Source organism: Meriones unguiculatus (assembly GCF_030254825.1).
Source record: "Meriones unguiculatus strain TT.TT164.6M chromosome X unlocalized genomic scaffold, Bangor_MerUng_6.1 ChrX_unordered_Scaffold_30, whole genome shotgun sequence".
Taxonomy (NCBI): Eukaryota; Metazoa; Chordata; class Mammalia; order Rodentia; family Muridae; genus Meriones; species Meriones unguiculatus.
The window spans coordinates 13,235,002-13,256,645 of NW_026843706.1; the positions used below are offsets into that span (position 1 = coordinate 13,235,002).

The 21,644-nt window shown below is 37.5% G+C and overlaps 1 protein-coding gene across 3 annotated transcripts in view; it reads left to right on the plus strand.

Moving 5' to 3' along the window:
* The window catches only part of Gabra3 (gamma-aminobutyric acid type A receptor subunit alpha3), a 288,094-nt gene that overhangs the window by 112,919 nt on the left and 153,531 nt on the right, over positions 1–21,644 (plus strand). For all 3 annotated transcript variants that reach the window (XM_060376662.1, XM_060376661.1, XM_060376660.1), the window contains one exon: positions 15,727–15,848. In XM_060376662.1, the coding sequence (XP_060232645.1) occupies positions 15,727–15,848 (122 nt within the window). The remainder of the gene's footprint in view (positions 1–15,726; positions 15,849–21,644) is intronic.

A 21,644-nucleotide genomic window follows, 5' to 3' on the forward strand; every position in this document is an offset into this window, starting at 1 on the left:
CAAGTAGGCTTCATCCCAGGCATGCAGGGGAGGTTCAATGTACAGAAATCCATCAATGTGATCCACCACATAAAAAGACTGAAGGAGAAAAAACACATGATCATGTCCTTAGATGCTAAAAAGGCATTTGACAAAATCCAACATCCATTCATGTTTAAAGTATTGGAGAGGTCAGGGATACAAGGCACATACCTCAACATAGTAAAGGCGATATACACAACCCTATAGCCAACATCATACTCAATGCAGAGAAACTTAAATCATTCCCACGGAAATCAGGGACAAGGCAAGGCTGTCCATTCTCTCCATATCTTTTCAACATTGTTCTTGAAGTCCTAGGTAGAACAGTAAGACAATTGAAGGAGATCAAGGGGATACAAATTGGAAAGGAAGAAGTCAAAGAATCACTATTTGCAGATGATATGATAGTATCTATGATAGTACCTGAATGACCCCAAAAACTCTACCGGGGAACTCCTACAGCTGATTAACATCTTCAGCAGTGTGGCTGGATACAAAATTAACTAAAAAAAAAAAATCAGTAACCTTCCTGTATACATAGGACAAAAGGGCCGAGAAAGAAATTAGGGAAACAGCACCCTTCACAATAACCACAAAGGACATAAAGTACCTTGGTGTGAACCTAACCAAGCAAGTTGAAGACTTCTATGAAAAAATTCCCAGTCTCTGAAGAAATAATTAGAAGAAGATAAGAGAAGATGGAAAGATCTCCCATGCTCATGGCTTGGCAGGATTAACATAGCAAAAATGGCCATCTTACCAAAAACAATCTACAGATTCAATGCAATTCCCATCAAATTACCAACACAATTCTTTACAGACCTTGAAAGAAAAATTCTCACCTTCATATGGAACAACAAGAAACCCAGAATTGCTAAAACAATTCTCTACAGTAAAAGATCTTCAGGAGGTATCTCCATCCCTGATCTCAAGCTGTACTATGTAGCAATAATGCTAAAGATTGCATTGTACTGGCAGAGAAACAGGCTGGTGGATCAATGAAATCGAATAGAAGACCCTGACATAAATCCACACACTTATGGACACCTGATTTTTTACAAAGATGCCAAATCCATTCAATGGAAAAAAGACAGCACATTCAACAAATGGTGCTGGTCTAACTGGAAGTCTACATGTAGAAAAATGCAAAAAGATCCATATTTATCACCCTGCACAAAACTAAAGTCCAAGTGGATCAAAGACCTCAACATAAAACTAGACATACTAAACCACTTAGAAGAAAAAGTGGGGAATACACTTGAACTCATTGGCATAGAAGACAATTTCCTGAACACAACACCAATAGCACAGGCTCTAAGATCAACAATTAATAATTGGGACCTCATGAAAATGAAAAGCTTCTGTAAAGCAAAGGATACTGTCCTCAGAACAAAGCGACAGCCTACAGCAACTCTATATCTGACAGAGGGCTAATATCCAGTATATATAAAGAACTAAAGAAGTTAAACAGCAAAAAATCAAGTAATCCAATTAAAAAATTGGGTACAGAGCTAAACAGAAAATTCTCTGCAGCGGAATATTGAAGGGCAGAGAAACACTTAAAGAAATGCTCAACCTCATTTGCCATCAGGGAAATGCAAATCAAAACGAATCTAAGATTTCACCTTATGTCCATCAGAATGGCTAAGATCAAAACTCAAGAGACAACACATGCTGGAGAGGTTGTGGAGAAAGGGGAACCCTCCTCCACTGCTGGTGGGAATGTAACCTTGAACAACCACTCTAGAAAGCAATCTGGCGCTTTCTCAGACAACTAGGAATAGTGCTTCCTCAAGATCCAGCTATACCACTCCTAGGCATATATCCAAAAGATTCTCAAGTATACAATAAGGACATTTGCTCAACCATGTTTATAGCAGCCTTATTTGTAATAGCCAGAAGCTGGAAACAGCCCAGATGCCCCTCAGTGGAGGAATGGATACACAAATTGTGGTATATCTACATAATGAAATATTACTCAGCAATAAAAAATAAGGAAATCATGAAATTTGCAGGTAAATGTTGGGATCTGGAAAAGATCATCCTGGATAGCTCATCCTGGGTGAGCTATCCCAGAAGCAGAATGATGCACACGGTATATACTCACTCATATAGACATATTATATAGGATAAACCTCCTAAAATCTGTACACCTAAAGAAACTAATCAGGATGGAGGACTCTTGTTAAAATGCTCAATTCCTATCTATAAAGGCAAAGAAGATGGACATCAGAAGAAGGAGAAAAGACTATCAATGTAGATACTGAGACTTATGGGCAACCTTTGGGCAGAGTACAGGGAATCTTAGGAAAGAATTGGGAAACAGTAAGATCTGGAGAGGACAGGAACTCCACAAGGAGAGCAACAGCACCAAAAAATCTGAGCACAGGGGTCTTTCCTGAGACTGATATTCCAACCAAGGACTATGCATGGAGATAACCTAAGACCCCTGCCCAGATGTAGCCCATGGCAGTTCAGTACCCAAGAGCGTTCCACTGTAACAGGAACAGGGACTGTCTCTGACATAAACTGATTGGCCTGCTCTTTAATTACCTCCCCCTGAGGGGGAAGCAGCATTACCAGGCCACAGAAGAAGACAAAGCAGCCACTCCTGATGAGACCTAATTGACTAGGATCAGAAGGAAGGAAAAGAATTCCTCCCCTATCAGTGGACTTGGGGAGGGGCATGCATGCAGAGGTTGGAGGAAGGGAGGGATTAGGATGGGAGGAGGGAGGGAACCACGGGTGGAGGAATACAAAGCAAGTAAAGTGTAATTAATAAAGAAAAAGAAAAAAAAAAGAAAAAATTGTATCCAGGAGGGTAAATAAAAAATATTGGGGACTACTCCTCATAGTTGCACAATTTAATATGTATTAGAAACTATGATCTAGAGACATGTGACACTGTATAGTTATATATCTCTTTCTGCCTCAAGATTATATGGTAATGACAATGGTGATAGCTGATATTTTAAATTGAAACGTAGGTGGATGGTGATTTTATTATTTCTTATTAAATAACAAAGCTTGACTTGGTGTCATTGTACCAAAGATGTAAGGGTATTGACCTTGAAATTTACATTCACATGTCTCAAGAGAGATCTCAGTGGTTAAGAGTGAATATCATTCTCATAGTTCAGTTTCCAGCATCAGCATCCATAGGGAAGCTTAGAAATTGATGGACTTTTTGTAGCGTGGGGGCTGTGCACCGCTGTTATAGCCATTAGGAAATATCCTTTACAGCCATTAAGGAAGCCTGGGGGCAGGGCCTGACTGTTGGAGCTCCTCAGGAGAGGGCCTTTTTGGCTATTGATACCAACTGTAGCATCAGCTTTCCTGCTATGGACTTCTTTTTGTAAACTTTGTAAATCCTCAAGACATACAAATGGCCCCACTCCCAGACTTTTTTAACAGCCCTAAAGGCTGATTTCTAAGGGCTCCCACCTCAGAAGCAGAAGAGTAGCCAAGTCCCACCACATACACACACACACACACACACACACACACACACACACATACACAAATTCCACCAATCCATAAATTTGCCCAAAGATCAGGGCACATAATCTCTCCAATACCAGGCCACCCTGGAAAGCTCCACCTGCCAAGAAACTATATAAACCTTGCATTCTGCCCAGTTCCCTGCTGTTTCTTGCCAGAGTAGAGGCAGCCATCCTCCTGGGGTTTCCTCTCCCAATAAATCTCTTGTGTGAGGTTTATTGTACAGGAGTGTGACTTTGTTGTAATCCTTGGCTCCTGACTGCTAGGATATATTTCCCATCTGGGGTAAGATGATCAATCCTCATTTAGAAAGACAGATGGGATGTGCATTGAACGTATGACAGGAGTCTACTGAGCACATTTGAAACACTCTAACTAGCAGTGTTTTCAAAGCAAAGACTCATGACCAAACCTTTGGCAGAGTACAGGGAATCATAAGAAAGAAGGGGAGTTAGTCTGATGGGGAAAGGATAGAAGCTTCACAAGGACCAAATATATCTGGGCACAGGGTCTTTTCTGAGACTGATATTCAACCAAGGACCATGTATGGATATAACCTAGAACCTCCACTCAGATGTAGCCTGTGGTAGCTCAGTAACCAATTGGTTTCCCAAAGTGAGGGGAACAGGGACTATTTCTAACAGGAACTCAATGACTGGCTCTTTGGTCTCCCCACCCCCGAAGGGAGGAGCAGTCCTGTTAGGCCACAGAGGAGGGCTTTGCAGCCAGTCCTGAAGATACCTGATAAAATAGGATCAGATGAATGGGGAGGAGGTCCCCACTATCAGTGGACTTGGAAAGGGGCACGGTGGAGATGAGGGAGGGAGGGAGGGACTGGGAGGGAATGAGGGATCGGGACACGGCTGGGATACAGAGTTAATAAAATGTAACTGATAAAAAAATAAAAATAAAAATAAAAAAGATGTAAAAAAAAATATTTCCCATCTGAGCTGTAACTCTTCCAGGCCTGACTGCTTCTATGTCTCAAGAGGTCAGTTCCTGCATCAAGGAGTCCTGAATACTGGCAGCCTGAGGTTGTCAGGGATGTGGCTTATAAGGAGTTTGTGAAAATGGCAGAGAAAGCCCTCTTGCCACCTGAGTTGGCATGAATTGCTAATGTGTACCAAATATCCGTGGATTATTGATTTTCAAAACCTCAATTTGAGATTTTTATGCTTGTCTTTACAATTATTTTATTCCATCATGCTAATTTAAAGCTTATATTTTACTATATATGAAACACTATTCTAAGTACTTTCTCTGTGTTCATTTGTATGTAATACTTATAATAAAACCATAAGTTTGATGATTCTGCTATCTCATTTTACACATAAAATATAGAAACAAAGAGGTTAAGTGATTTGTCTAAGTTAACATAGCTAAAGAGTTACAAAGCTGAGACTGAAACCCACAAAATTTGGTGATGGTGCCCATTCTAACAATCACTGTAGCGAATTGCTTTTCACAATAAACATTAGCTGATATATCTTTCAAAGTTGACTACTTATTGTCTTAGCCACAGGTAGGCATAATGTTATTGTGTAATTCAAATGCCAATTTTTACATCCATGATATATCTGTTTGTAAGCCTCATTTTAAGAATATCCTTTGTTAATGTTTAAACTCTGTTCCACACTGGTCCCCTGATATGTCAATAAAACATCTTATAGTCAGTCAGTGAGCATGCCAGAGAATAGGGCTGGACATCCTGCTAGCCAGGGAAAGAGAAGTTAGAGGATAGAAAATAGGAGATTCAGCCACAGACAGAGAGATCCAGGAGATACCAGGAGAGAGAGCTCAACAGAAAAGCTAGGAAGTGCAAATATCCTGGGGCATATAGTAGAAAGAAGCCTGATTAGCCTGGAGGATTAAGGATAGAGTAATTCTGCTCAGTTCTTATGTTGTGAAGCTTATTATAAACAAAAATAGTCTTAATTATTTATATGATAGCTGAGTTAAGAGAAAAAAACCACAGGTTTTATAAAAATAACTAACAGCCAAATGACTGTGTAGACTGTTCAGTTTTCTTATATTATCTGAAGATTTAGGAAATGCCATTTTCCCTTGTGAATTGGAAATGTAGCATTTGTGATGCAAGACAAAGATGTGTATGTGAGGCTATGATCAAGCATGCTTTATAAATGATGCTGTCAATTCCTATTGCATAATGTCAGTTTTGGTGATGTCACATTTGCTTGTTTGTTTAAGGTGATGACATTCTAGAATTTCCAGTGTGAGAATTTCAACCTCTAAGATGAACTGAGAAACTTTAGACTGGTGTCCATCTCATTACTTTAATCAGATTTGTGGATGTCAGGTAAAGAGGAAATAGTGGTAGGCTAGATAATACTCCTAATGTTGTAGCTTTACCTGTTTTATATCCTCTTCTCAGAATGTTGCCTCATATACTCATACCATCGTTATAATAATTCAGATAAAATATGAGAAACAGACTTGGAAAATTATGTACCCCATCATGGCAGTGTTTAAAGTAAGTAAACTCTGACTTCTTTGTAAATGTTGGATTGTGAGTCATTTTAAGTTGATCTCTATTTGCCTTTGTTCTTTTTTGGAATCATATCTACAGTCTGATGAAACTTTGCTGTTTCATCAGCTAAACAGTGAATCTCAATCTGGGGGTTGAATGACCCTTTCACACGGGTCAAATAAGACCATAGGAAAACACAGATATTAGTTACAATTCATAACAGTAAAAAAAAAAAAAATAGAGTTACCAAGGAGCAAGAAAAATAATTTTATGGTTTGGGGTCACCACAATATGAGAACTGTATTAAAGAGTCACAACATTAGAAAGATTGAGAAACATTGATCTATAACAGAATAGTTATAGGAGCCTCCTCTTGATCATTACTCAATTCTGGAGATAGCATTTAGGCACTTTCTGAATCCCAAAGCACAAACTGGAATTCCGTTCAACCACCCACATTTCTAGAGCTCAAAAACAAGGAGAAAAAGTAGAACAATTTTCTGTGTGTATTCCAAATTAGTGGAAAGTAAGGTTATTTCAAGTGAACCCGAATCCTAACAGTAAATTCATGTACTGTGTCATACTTTTCAGCTGAATTCTTGTTTATTTACTTTGATGTTGACTCATATAACTGTTTAATAATGAGTAACTTCTACTTATTTATGTCACTTATTTATTAATTTATATTTATGTTTGTGTTTTACGATTCCTTTGAGGTCCCTAAGAAAGCCTGTAGGACTTGGTCTTGATTTGCAATAAACTGGGAAAAAGCAAAGGTGGGGCACATATTAATAGGATGTGTCTCAAGCCACGAGTTTTGTATGATTACACATTATAGAAGAGAGGCTCTTTCCTCTCCATCCAGAGAAGACTCTATGCACATAAGTCTAGCACAATGAGGAACAATATTTAAGTCTATCCTTAAGAGACAAACCAAAGGAGATTTGAATTCTTGAACCATGATAGTGGGTGGTATTATGGAATGTTTTTGTATTAGAGTTTGTGTATGCTATTTATGAAAACAAGAGCTGTCTTCTTCAGATAGATTATGTGCCACTTTTTGTCTCTATGAAAAAATACCCAACCAGGCTCAGTGGAGCACAACTTTAGTCCCGGCATTTGGGTGGCAGAAGCTGGCAGATCTCTGTGACTTTGAGGCCAGCCTGGTCTATAAAATAAGTCCAGGACAGCTAAGCTAAAGCTACACAGAGAAACCTGTCTTGAAACAAAAACAAAACCCAATACCCAGCAAAACAATTTAAGATCAGAATGATTTATTTTGTGTCGGAGTTTAAGAGGTTTTCATCTGTGGTCACCTGGTTCCAGTTGTTCTGGAGTTGGAAAAAAAAACGCATAGTTCATAGTTTCTAGGATAGGAGAGAAAGATCAAGGGAGAGAGAGACAGACAGACAGATACAGACAGAGATAGAAAGAGACACACAGACAGAGAGAGACAGAAAGAGACAGTGAATACACACACACACCCTTTTAGGGGACACTCCTAGTGCTCTATTTCTTCTAGTAGACCCTTATTTCATAATAATACACAATAAAAGCTATTGATTCACTTGCTGAAGTTATATCTCTCACAGTACTATTAATTCATATGAGCTGAGAACAAAACCTTCAAAACAAGAGCCCTTGAGGAGGATACTTTATATCTGAACCACAATAAATTATATAGGCATGTCTTTGCCAAAACTCATTCTTTTTTTTTTAATGAAATTCCTACTGGAAAGACAGTACAATGTGTTGATTGGATTGCTTTTGATAACTACCGTAATATATATTGCAGATACTGAGGGTTGAATCTTTAGTTTGACTTCATACTTCTGAGAAAGACTGGTATTGGTGTATGACAACCTTGAGGACACTGACAAATAAAATGAATTGATCTGACCACAATTTCTGATCCAGAAGTGAAGTAGTGGAATTAATGATTGTAAACATGTATAATGCTATGAATGTCAGGATAAGAAACTGGAATTCTTTTTGGTAAAATTTTCAATATTTATGGAAACCTTGAGAGTAGTGGAGAGATATGACCTGCCCTGTATTTTAGAATTAAAGAAAATTTTTTTCTTATAGGATACATGCAGAATTACGGAAATTGCCATTCTTTTAATGAAGTATATTTCTTTATTCTTTTGGTTGTTTATGAACTGCATCAGCATCTCTGCAGCTGTACTTCTCTTGCTTTCCCTGAACATAAACGCACTGGTATCCTTGATGAGACTAAATTAATGCTGGTGGTATGGACATCCTGTACATGGTCCATGAAATTTTTCTCATAGCCTAGAAGTACACATCTTTTAAAGGTTTCTCATTTCACTATTAGAAGATTTGGAAGATAAAAATTAAAAAAAAACATTCCTTATTTGTGAAGCAGTTTATACATTTCCTTCCAAAGATTTCCAAGTTATGGAATATTACTTTACATGCAGTTGACATGTCAGTGTAGATTGGAGCATCTTACAAGGTACCACCCATAGGTGAAGAACTACAGCTGCTGAGAGAGGGAGAATCAATCTTCTTCAAGGACAAGTCTACCCAATAGGTTATCCAATCTTAAGTGTTTAGCTGTAAACACATGCACATATAAGTAAAACTAAATGGATTTAGTAAAATGTATTTCTATCTGCATATGTACATCATATTCTGTATAACATAATAAAGATTTGATGAGGAATAGGGGGGACAATGAAGAGGGTATTGTATATGATTTAAATATAATGCTCATATATGAAATTCTCAAACAAATTTTAAAAAGAAATAAGCCATTTATATCAAGTAGTGGTGATAGAACGTACACTTTAATTATTTACCAATATGTTTTTTTAATTTATTTATTTTTTATATTAACCACAGGTTATTTATTTGTATCCCAGCTGTAACCCCCTCCTTCCTTCCCTCCCAATCCTACCCTCCCTCTCTCATCTTCTCCCTGCTCCTTTCCAAGTCCACTAACAGGGGAGGACCTCCTTCCCTTCCATCTGACCCTAGCTTATCAGGTATTTTCAGGCCTGGCTGCAATATCCTCTTCTGTGGCCTAGCAAGGCTGTTCCTCCCTTTTTTTTGCGGGGGGGTGTTGAAGAGCTCGTCTTTGAGTTCATGTCAGAAATAGTCCCTGTTCCCCTTGTTAGAGAACACCTTTGGACACTGAGCTACCAAGGGCTATATCCGAGCAGGGGTTCTAGGTTATATCCATACATGGTCCTTGGTTGGAGAAACAGTCTCATGAAAGACCCCTGTGCCCTGATATATTTGGTCCTTGTGGCTCTCCTGTACTCTCCAGGTCTTACTAACTCCACCTTCTTTTTATATGATTCCCTGCAATCTGTCAAAGGTTTGGTTATGAGTCTTAATATCTGCTTTGATGCACTGATAGGTAGAATCTTTCAGAGGCCCTGTGCTGTAGGCTCCTGTCCTGTTACTTGTTTTCTCCTACATCCAATGTCCATTCCACTTGTCTTTCTAAGTGAGGATTGGTCATCTTACCCCAAGTCCTCTTTCTTGTTTATCTTCTTTAGGTGTATAGATTTCAGTATATTTATCCTATCTTATAGGTCTATATAACTGAGTATATACCATGTGTGTCTTTCTGCTTTTGGGATACCTCACTCAGGATGATCGATTCTAGGTCCCACTATTTGCCTGCAAATTTCATGATTTCCTCGCTTTTAATTGCTGAGTAGTATTCCATTGTGTAAAAGTACCACAATTTCTGTTTCCATTCATCAACTGAGGGACATCTGGGTTGTTTCCAGGTTCTGGCTATTACGAATAAAGCTGCTATAAACATGGTTGAGCAAATGTCCTTGTTGAGTACTTGAGCATCTTTTGGATATATGCCTAGGAGTGGTATGGCTGGATCTTGAGAAATCACTATTCCTAATTGTCTGAGAAAGTGCCCGATTGATTTCCAAAGTGGTTGTACAAGTTTGCATTCCCACCAGCAATGTAGGAGGGTTTCTCTTTCTCCAGATCCTCTCCAGTATGTGTTGTCACTTGAGATTTTGATCTAAGTCATTCTGATGGGTGTAAGGTGAAATCTCAAAGTCGTTTTGATTTGCATCTCCCTGATGCTTAAGGATGTTAAGCATTTCTTTAAGTGTTTCTCTGCCATTCGATATTCCTCTACAGAGAGTTCTCTGTTTAACCCCGTGCCCCATTTTTTAATTGGATTACTTGATTTGTTGCATTTTAACTTCTTGAGTTCTTTATATATATCGGATATTAGCCCTCTGTCAGATGTAGGATTGCATGGTATTGGCATAGAAACAGAAAGGAGGATCAATGGAACCAAATAGGAGACCCAGAAATAAACCAATATGTTTTTAAGATTTAATAAATTACTAAATTTCCTTGAGCTACAGATGGTGTATTGGCAGATTAATTTTAATTCTTTATAGAAAATCATGATTATCTTATTTGATCCAATCAATAGTGATTGATAAGAAGAACAATTGTCATGGCTATGGGATCCATCTCGTCAATTTAATACACATATGCTTTTACACGTTTTTTTTTTTCTATCATTGGGTACTAATGTCTTCTGATGTTTCCTGAGTAAAGCAAAAAGAAAAAGAATTATGCTATCACTAAAGATTTCAATAATGTACCATGACTGTTGTCCTAAAGTACCTTTGGAAAAGCAACAGCTACAAAATCTTGTTCTGCTTGAGTTATTGAAGAAAAAAATTCCATGAGCATTCTATAAACCACCATTTGGTTCTCTAAGAGAAAAAAATGTACCAACAGCCAAGTACAAACATATAGAAATTTATTAAGAACATTAATGGCTTGCACATAGTATTAACTTTTTTATTAATTCTTTGAGAATCTTGATCAAGTGTAAAATCATAAAGAATTTTACTGAGAATATTTTGAGGCTGTATTTAGCATTTTTAAAATTAATTTATTTTTTTTATTAATTACAGATTATTCACTCTGTATCCCATCCATAGGCCCTCCCCTCATGCCCTCCCAACCCCACTGTACCTCCCTCATCTCCTCCCATGCCCTTCCAGAAGTCCACTGATAGGAGACGTCCTCCTCCCCTTCCCTCTGACCCTAGCCTTTTAGGTCTCACCAGGACTAGCAGCATTGTCTTCCTCTGTGGCCTGGTAAAGCTGCTACGCCCCCTTCAAGGGGCGGTGATCAAAGAACCAGCCACTGAGTTCATGTCAAAGACTGTCCCTGTTACCATTACTAGGGTACCCACTTGCAGACTGAGCTGCCATGGGCTACATCTGTGCAAGGGTTGTAGGTTATTTCAATGTATGGTACTTGTTTGGAGAATCAGTCTAAGAAAAGACCCCTCTACCCAGATTTTTCATTCTGTTGCTCTTGTGGAGCTCCTGTACCCTCCATGTCTTTCTATCTCCCCCTTCTTTCATAAGATTCCCTGAACTCTGCCCAAAGTTTGACTATGAGTCTCAGCATTTGCTTTGAAAAATTGTTGGGTAGAGTCTATATACTTACTTATAAGTGGATATTAGAAATGTAATATAGAATAAATATACTAAAATTTTTTTCACCTATTGAACCTAAGCAAGAAGGAGGACCCTGGGTAAGATGATCAATCCTCACTCAGAGAGGCTAATGGGACAAATATTGGAAGAGGGAGAAAACAAGGAACCGGATAGGAGCCTACCACAGAGGGCCTCTAAAAGACTCTACCCAGCAAGGTATTTAACACTTTTTTAGTTCAATGAGAATCTTAGACAGTGTGTCTTGACTATATCCACTCCTTATTCCAACTCCTCGCATATCTAATCCTCTATTCTCTACACATCTAATCTTGTATTCTTCTCCCTTTTTTTTATTTTTACACCCATCAAATTCAATCCATTTATTTATTACTACACATCTAGTCTTTCACTGGAGCTTCTTGGACCTACCAGAGGCCACATTCTTTATTCACTTTGTATCCTGTCTGCAGTACCCTCCCTTGTCTCCTCCCAGTCCCTCCCACCCTTCCTTTTCTTCCCCTATGCCCTTTCCCTAGTCCTCTGATAAGAGACGACCTCCTACCTTCCATCTGACCATAGCTTATAATGACTCATCAAGGCTGGCTGCATCATTTTCCTCTTTGGCCTGGCAAGGCTGTACCCCCAAGGGGGAGGTGATCAAAGAGCCAGCCACTGAGTTCATGTCACAGACAGCCCCTGTACCCCTTGTTAGGGAACCCACTTTGAAACAGAGCAGCCTATGGGCTTCCTTGAAAAGGTTGTTTGGGTCCTCTCCATGCATGATCCTTGGTTAGAGTATCTGTCTTTCCAGGGCTCCCTGGGTCCAGGTATTTTGTCTCTGTTTTTCTTTTTATGGAGTTCTGTCCCCTAAAGGTCTTTCTATCTTCCTGTTATTCCATAAGGATTCTGACACTCTGCCCAAAGTTTGGCTAAGAGTCTCAGCATTTCCTTCTATACCAAGATGGGTAAAGTCTTTCAGAGGTCTTCTGTGGAAGATTTCTGTCCTGTTCCCCGTCTACTCCTACTTCTGATGTCTATCTTGGTTGCCATTCTGATGAGGAACATGCATTTTCCCAAGGGTCCTCCTTGTTGTTTAGCTTCTTTAGGCTATAGATTTTAGTATGTTTACCCTATATTATATGACTAATATCCACTTATAAGTGAGTATATATCATATGTGTCTTTCTGCTTCTGGGATACCTCACTCAGGATTATATTTTCTAGTTGCCACCATTTGCCTGTAAATTTCATGATTTCCTTTTTTTTTTTTATTTGCTGAGTAGTATTTGTATTCCATTATGTAAACACACCATATTTACTGTATCCATTCCTACACTGAGGGGCATCTAGGTTGTTTTCAGATTCTGGCTGTTACAAATAAAGCTCCTATGAACATAGTTGAGTAAATGTCCTTATTGAATGGGGGAGTATCTTTCAGGTATATGCCTACAAGTTGTATAGCTGGAGCTTGCTAATTTTAGGAGAAAGCGGCAGTTTGATTTCCAAAGTGGTTGTACAAGTTTACATTCCCACCAGCAATGGAGGAGGGCTCTCCTTTCTCCACAACCTCTCCAGCATGTGTTGTCACTTGAGTTTTTTATTTTAGCCATTCTGATGGGTATGGGTTGAAATCTCAGGGTCATTTTGGTTTGCATTTCCTGAATAACTAAGGATGTTGATCATTTCTTTAAGTGTTTCTCTGCCATTCGATATGCCTCTGTTGAGAATTCTCTGTTTAGCTCTGTACCCCCCCCCCCTTTTTTTCCTTTGGATTACTTGTCTTATTGGTGTTTAACTTCTTCAGTTATTTATATATACTGGATATCAGCCCTCTGTCACATGTAGGATTGGTGAAGATCCTTTCCCAGTCTGTAGGCTGTTGTTTTGTTCTGATGATAGTGTCCTTTGCTTTACAGAAGCTTTTCAGTTTCATGAGGTCCCAATTATTAATTGTTGATCTTAGAGCCTGTGCTGATGGTGTTCTATTCAGGAAGTTTTCTCCTGTACCAATGAGGTCAAGTTTCTTCCCCACTTTTTCTAACTAATTTAGTGTGTCTGGCTTTCTGTTGAGGTCTTTGACCCACTTGGACTTTAACTTTGTGCAGGGTAAAAAATATGGGTCTATTTGCATTTATCTACATGTAGTCATCCAGTTAGACTAGCACCATTTGTTGAAGATGCTGTGTTTTTTCCATTGTATGTTTTGGGCTTCTTTGTCACAAATCAAGTATCCATAAGTGTGTGGATTTATTTCTGGGTCTTCTATTTGATTCCATTGATCCACCATTTTGTTTCTATGCCAATACCATGAAGTTTTTATTACTGATGCTCTGTAGTACAGCTTGAAATCAGAAATAGAGATAAGTCCAGATTATTGTACATGATTATTTGAGAAATTATGGGATTTTTTCCATATGAAATTGAATACTGTTCTTTCAAGTTCTGTAAATAATTTTGTTGATATTTTGATAGGAATTGCATTGAATCTGTAGATTGCTTTAGGCAGGATGTCCATTTTCATTTTGTTAATCCTACTGATCCATGAGCATGGGTGAACATTCCATCTTTTGATATCTTCTTCAATTTATTTTCTCAGAGACTTAAAGTTTTTTGTTTTTTTTTCATATAGGTCTTTCACTTGCTGGGTTAGAGTTATAAGTTACTTCATTATATTTGTGGCTATCGTGAAGTGTGTAGTTTCCTTAATTTCTTTCTTAGCCCTTTTGTCGTTTATATACAGGAGGGCTACTGCTTTTTTGAGTTAATATTGTATCCAGTCACTTTGCTAAATATTTTTTTTCAGTTCATTCCTTGTACCCAGATCATTTGTATAGCTCAGTATTAATGGCCATCTCTGGAAATAGAAGGTTATATGCTCAGGGTTATGAGATGTATTAAGAAAACAAATACAATTAGAAATAGGGTATAGAATTAAACAAAGAGTTCTCAAAAATGAAATACAAGTGCATGAGTATTTTTATTTTTTTATTTATAACATCCTTAGCCATCAGAGTCAATGCAAGTTAAAACTACTTTGAGATTTTATTTTTCGTCAGTCAGTATGGTCACAGTAAAATATTTCAATAAAAAAGCAGATACGTGCATGGATTTGGGGACAGAGAAACATTTTTTTTACTGTTTGTGGGAATGAATATGTTTATAGCCACTGTAAAATTCATAGAGGAATCACTATAGAGTATCTTCAAAATCTAGAATTAGAATTACCAAATGATCCAGCTAGACCATTCTTGAGTGTATACTAAAAGACTCCATGTCATACTAGAGAGATGCCTACTGCTCATCCATGTTCATTACTTCTCTATTTACCAGCCAACAGATGGAAAAGGCCTACATGTTCATTATCTGATGAATAGACAATGGAAATATTGTACATTTATACAATAGGACATTATCTGGTGATTAAGAATAACCTCTGAAACAACAAACAAAATTCTTGTTCTGTCTAATAACACCAAGTTCCTATTATATAGAATAAAAACAATTATGATTGTGTCTAAATATTATTTTGTTTATAATGTGATTATGTGTTTAGAAAACAAACATGATGATGTGTTTAGAAAAACATATGGTATTCAGAAGAGCTTTCAAAAGGCATCCAAATGAAAGAATTAGGATGGAGTGTAAAATCTGCAAGTTTTCAATTATTGTCCTATGCCTGCCTTTGTTAGTGATATGACTGAGAACAATTTTTTTTCTCTCAACTTGTTTCTGCATATGTAAAATGAGATAGAAGTATAACTACAAATAGTCCTGGTAGCTTTAGTATTTTCTAAATTACTACTGGTTTGGTTGCTATGTTTTCATATGGTGGGGACTGAAGGTAGTTCAAGATTTTGCCTAACTATTCTGTTATCATGTATTTCTCTGGACTAAACTGCAGGCATGTTCTCAGTAACATTTTTTTTTCTTTAGTTCGAGCAGAAAATGTCTGCCAGTTATTTTTGCCATCAACACTGTGTCTGCTTGTGTTTGTCTGCTGCTGAGATGAGGCTGGAACATGTACCTGCCAAATTTCATGCAAATTTAGAAGGAAGAGTGCAAATGTTGAGTACTGTTCTCTTCCTACACAAGCAATTATTGTAGCAAATAGGAATTGCTTGCTCGGTGGGTCAAGATGTACAACTATTGAATTTGCCAGGTCTACTTATTGAAATCTTCTGGAATTGAAATGTGTAGTCATGTAATTGTTTTCTATTAAGAACTCTTTATTTTCCTTTGCAGACTCTCTCCTAAGCATGCTCCAGATATTCCTGATGACAGCACCGACAACATCACTATCTTCACTAGAATCTTAGATAGGCTTCTGGATGGATATGATAACCGGCTGCGACCAGGGCTTGGAGGTCAGTTATTCTTTTGAAAGCCCTCTGCTAAGATATTGTCCCTTAAAAAAGTAACAAGGTGCTTAATATACAGTTGAGTTTCTTCCCTCTGAGCATTAGAATTTCATTCCAATCCTTCACTTCAGCAACTGACCTCTTATCTATTGTTGGAGGATTTCTTTAAGCAAGACAAATATATTGTGCTATGGGCCATGCTGAATGGAAATTATGAAGGCATATGTATTTAATTCTCTCCAAAGTGACATATAATATGGTCTTTTATTGCTACAATCTTCATCACATATTTCCATAGAACAAAGGAATTTGTTTATAAGTAATTCTCATATAACAACCTCATTTGTAATTTGTATTCTGTATTCAAATTTTCTAATTATAATAACAATATTTCTAACAACAATCTACCTTGATTTGGGATTTCATCTAGCCTTGAACATCACCATTTTTCTTTAGCTTATAATTTGATACTTACTCTTTTATGGTGTTTTTAGGCTTTTTTTTAAAATTCATTTTTGGTAATAAAATCACAAGAGTTAACTGGATCTTTCTTGCAGAATTATTCAAGAAGGAGACACCATATATGAGTGCTTGTATGCATGTATGCATACCTGTGTGCTTGTGGGTGTGTGTTGATTTTTTCTCATTTATTTATTTTATTCTCACCCCTATAGCCACCTGCCTCCTCCCCTTCCAATCCCACCCTTTCTTTTGTCCCCTTCTGGAAAAGGGGAGCTCCTTTTCACATCCACCCAGTTCATCAAGTTGTGTCAGGACTGAACTTATCCTCTTCCCCTGTGGCCTGACAAGGCAGTCCCACCATGGGAAAGTGATCTAAAAGCTAGCAAGCAAGTCCTTATCCCATGCAGTCCCCACATCCCTTACTAGAAGACTCACAGTGAAACCTAAGCTGCCCATCTGCTATATCTTTGTAGGGGGTTTAGATCCAGTTCATGCATGGTTCTTGGTTGATGCTTCAGTCTCAGCAAACTGAGATCTGTTTGGTTGGCTCTGTTGTTTCTCTTGTGGTGATCCTGTCACTTCTGGGTCCTTTTCTCTTTCTTCTCAATATTCCTCAAGACTCCCTATGCATCAGTCAATATTTGGCTGTGAGTCTCAGCATGTATTTTGAGGTACTGCTGGGTAGAGCCTCTCACAGGACAACTCTGACAAACTCCTGTCTGCAAGCTTAGCAGAGTATCACTCATAGTATCAGTGGTTGGCACTGTTAGATAAGGTAGGTCTTTGGTTGGGCCAGTCATCGGTTGGGAATTCCATCAATTTCTACTCTATCTGCTCCATCTTTATCCCTGCACATCTCACAGGCAGGGTAAATTTTTGGTCAAAGTTTTTGTGGGTGGGTTAGTGTTCCCCATCCTTTATTAGAAGACTAGTTTAGAGGATGTTCGCTTCAGTCTTTATGGACTCTGCTACTAGGAGTCTGCTTGAGTAACCTTCATATCCTGACTTAAGTTTCCAGGTTGTCACAGAGATATCCCCACCCTCAGTTTCTCTTTTTTCTATAAGCCTTCTGTCCTCTCACCCTTGCTCTCCTCAGGTCTCATCTCCGTACTCTCAACTCTCTGTGCCCGCTCTCCTACTTTGTTCCCTCTCTTTATCTATTACCTCTGTCTATTTTGATCTTAGCTATTCTAGCTGGTATGAGGTAGAATTTTAGAGTCCTTTTGATTTGCATTTCCCTGATGACTACAGTCATGAACATTTCTTTAAATGTTCCTTGACCATTTGATATTCCTTCTTTGTTTAGTTCTGTGCCACACTTTTAAATTGGGTTATTTGGTTTATTGGTGTTTGGTTTTTTAAGTTCATTATACATTTTGGATATTCACCCTTTGTCTGATTTAGGATTGTCGAATATCTTCTCCCAATCTGTAGACTATTGTTTTGTTCTATTGACAGTGTCCTTTGCCTTATAGAAACTTTTCAGTTACCCGTTTATTAATTCAGGTCCCATTTGTTAATTGTTGATCTTAGAGTCTGAGTGGTTGGTGTTCTCTTTAGGAAGTTATCTCATGTGCCAATGAGTTTGACATTCTTCCTCACTTTCTCTTCTGCTCTCTGTAGTGTATCTGCCAAATACCATCTTTTGGATATATGCCTGGGAGTGGTATAGCTGGATCTTGAGGTAACAATATTCCTAATTGTTTAAGAGAGCACCAGATTGATTTCTAAAATGGTGTACAAGTTTACATTCCCACATGCAATGGAAGAGGGTCCCCACTTTCCACATCCTATCCAGCATGTGTTGTGACTTGAGGTTTTTATCTTAGCCATTTTGAAGGTGAAATCTGAGGGTCATTTTGATTTACATTTCCCTGATGATTAAGGATGTTGAGTATTTCTTTAACTGTTTCTCTGCCATTTGATATCCCTTTATTGGAACTTCTCTGTTTAGCTCTGTACCCCATTTATTAATTAGATTACTTGATTTGTTGCTGTTTAACTTCCTGAGTTCTTCATATATATACTCTATATTAACCCTTTGTCAAATATAGGCTTAGTGAAGATCTAGTCCCAATCTGTACAGTGTCATTTTGTTCTGACAGCAGTGTCCTTTGCATTAAAGAAACTTTTCAGTTTATTAATTGTTGATCTTAGAGCCTGTGCTGTTGGGTGTTCTGTTCAAGAAGTTGTTTCCTGTGCCAAAGAGTTCAAGGCTCTTCCCCACTTTTTCTTCTACTGGATTAGTGTGTTTAGTTTTATATTGAGGTCTTTGATCCACTTGAACTTGTTTTGTGTAGGGTGATAAGTTTTGTGCAGGGTGATAAGTATGGATCTATTTGCATATTTCTACATATAGATCAGCACCATTTATTGAAGAGGCAATCTTTTTTTCCATTGTATGATTATGGCATCTTTGTCAAAAATCATGTTTCCATAAGTGTGTGGGTTTATTTCTGGGTCTTCTATTCAATTCTATTTATACTCCTCCTTGTTTCTATGCAAGTATCAAACAGTTTTTATTACTGTTTTATCTGTTCTGGGTTTCTTCTTATTCCATATGAAGTTGAGAATTTTTCTTTCAGGTTCTGTAAAGAATTGTGTTGGTGCATTGCATCCTTTTTCTTTCTTTCTTTTTTTTTTTTTTTACTATGTTAATCCTGCCAAGCCACGAGAATGGGAGATCTTTCCTTTTTCTGATATCTTCTTCTAATTCTTTTTTCAGAGACTGGAGGGTTTTTTTGTTTGTTTGATTGTTTGTTTGTTTTTAGTAGAGGTCTTTTAATTGCTAGCTTAGAGTCAAACCAAGGTATTTTATGTCCTTTGTGGCTATTGTGAAGGGTATTGTTTCCCTAATTTCTTTCTCAGCCCATTTTTTTCTGTATATAGGGGGCTATTAATATTTTTGAGTTAATTTTGTATGCAGCCCCTTTGCTGAATGTTTTTCTCAGCTATAGGAGTTCCTTGGTAGAATTTTGAGGATCACTCATGTGTATTAGCATATCATCTGTAAATGGTGATATTCTGATTACTTCTTTTCTGAACTGAAACCATTTGATCTCCTTTATTTGTCTTATTGTTACAGCAAGGACTTGAAGAAATATGTATGGGATTGATTTAAGTTTCTCTCTTTTTAAGTTTATGTTGACTATAGGCTTGCTGTATACTGCCTTTACTTTGTTTAGGTAAGTGCCTTGTATCCCTGATCTCTCTAAGATTTTAATCATTAACATAAGTTGGATTTTGTCAAATGGTTTTTCAGCATCTAATCTAAAGAGATTATCATGTGGTTTTTTTTTTTTTTTGTTTGTTTGTTTCAGTTTGTTTATATGGTGGATAGCATTGATGGATTTTCTTATATTGAACCATCTCTGCATACCTGGGATGAACCGTATTTGGTCATAGTGATTGATATCTTTGATGTGTTCTTGGATTTGGTTTATAAGTATTTTCTTGAGTATTTCTGTTTCAGTGTTCATAAGGGAGATTGGCTTGAAATTCTCTTTCTTCGTTGGGTCTCTGTGAAGTTTAGGTATCATGGTGACTGTGGCTTCATAGACTGATTTTGGTAGTGTTCCTTCTGTTTCTAATTTGTGGAATACTTTGAAGAGTATTGGTGACAGCTCTTATTTGAGGTCTGGTAGAATTCTGCATTGAAACCATCTGGCCCTGGGCTTTTTTTTGGATGGGAGACTTTTGATGATAGCTTCTATGTCCGTAGGGAATATAGGATTATTTAATTGATTTACTTTGCCTTGATCCAGATTTGGTAAGTGGAATTGATCAAGAAAATGGTCCATGTCATTTAGATTTCTAACTTTTGTGCTGTATTGCGTTTTGAAGTAAGATCTAATGATTGTTTGGATTTCTTCAGTGTCTGTTGTTATGTCTTCTCTTCCATTTCTGATTTCATTGGTTTGGATAGTGTCTCTCTACCTTTTAGTTCGTTTGGCTAAGGGTTTGTCTATCTTGTTGATTTTCTCAAGAACCAGCTCTTGGTTTTGATACTTTGAAATATCTTACTTGTTTCTAATTCATTGATTTCAGCTCTGAGTTTAGTTATTTCCAGCCATCTGCTCTTCCTGGGAGTGTCTTCTTTTTTTCCCTAGGGATTTCATGTGAGAAGTTACATTGCTTGAATGAGATGTTTCTAATTTCGTCTTGAAGGCACTTAGTGCTATGAACTTTCCTCTTAGCACTGCTTTTATTGAGTCCCATAAGTCTGGGTATGTTGTGCCTTCATTTTCATTGAATTGTAGGAATACTTTAATTTCTTTCTTTATTTCTTCCCTGACCCAGCTGTCATCAAGGAGTGCGTTGTTCTGTTTCCATGTGAGTATAAGGTTTTTTTTTTTTTTTTTTGCCGTTTCTGTTGTTGTTGAGGTCCAGCTTTAGTCCATTGTTGTCATACAGGTTACAAGGAATTATTTTAATCTTCTTGTATCTGTTGCAGCTTACTTTATGACCAACTATATGGTCTATTTCTGAGGAGGTTCCATGAGGTGCTGAGAAGAGGGTAAATTCTTTTGTGTTAGGGTGAAAGTTTCTGTGGATGTCTGTTAGGTCCATATGTTTCATGATCTCTGTTAGAGTCATTGTTTCTTTGTTTAATTTCTGTTTTTGTGACCTGTCTTTTGTTGAGAGTGAGGTGTTGAAGTCTCTCACTATGAATGTGTTGGGATCTGTATGTGGTTTCAGTTTTATTAATGTTTCTTTTACAAACGTGGGTGCAGTTGTATTTTGGGCATAGATGTTCAGAATTGTGATGTCTTCTTGGTGGAATTTCCCTTTGGTGAGTATAAAGTGACCTTCCCCATTTCTTTTCATTAATTTTCATTGAAAACCTATTTTATTAGATATTAGAATGTGTACTTCTGCTTGCTCTTTGGTTCCATTAGCCTGGAAATTTGTCTTCCAACCCATTATTTTTAGGTAATATCTATCTTTGTAACTTAGGTGTGTTCTTGAATGCAATAGATTGTTGGGTCTTGTTTACAGCTCTATTCTGTTAGTCTCTGACTGTTTATTTGAGAGTTGAGTCCAATGTTTTTAAGAGAAATTAATGACCAGTGGCTTTTAGATGTTTTGATTTTGCTTTTTCTTGTAGTAGTGTATTTGTGTGCTTGGCTACTTTTAGTTTTTCTTTAGTGAACTCATTTATTTCCTGTGGTTTCCTGACTGTAGCTTTCCTGGGTTATATTTTTTCTTCTACTAATATATGTAATGCTGGATTTGTTGGTAGGTATTGCTGGAATTTTTTTTTGTCATTGAATATCTTTTTTTCTCCATCTATGATGACTGAGAGTTTTGCTGGGTACAGTAGCCTAGGCTGACATCTGT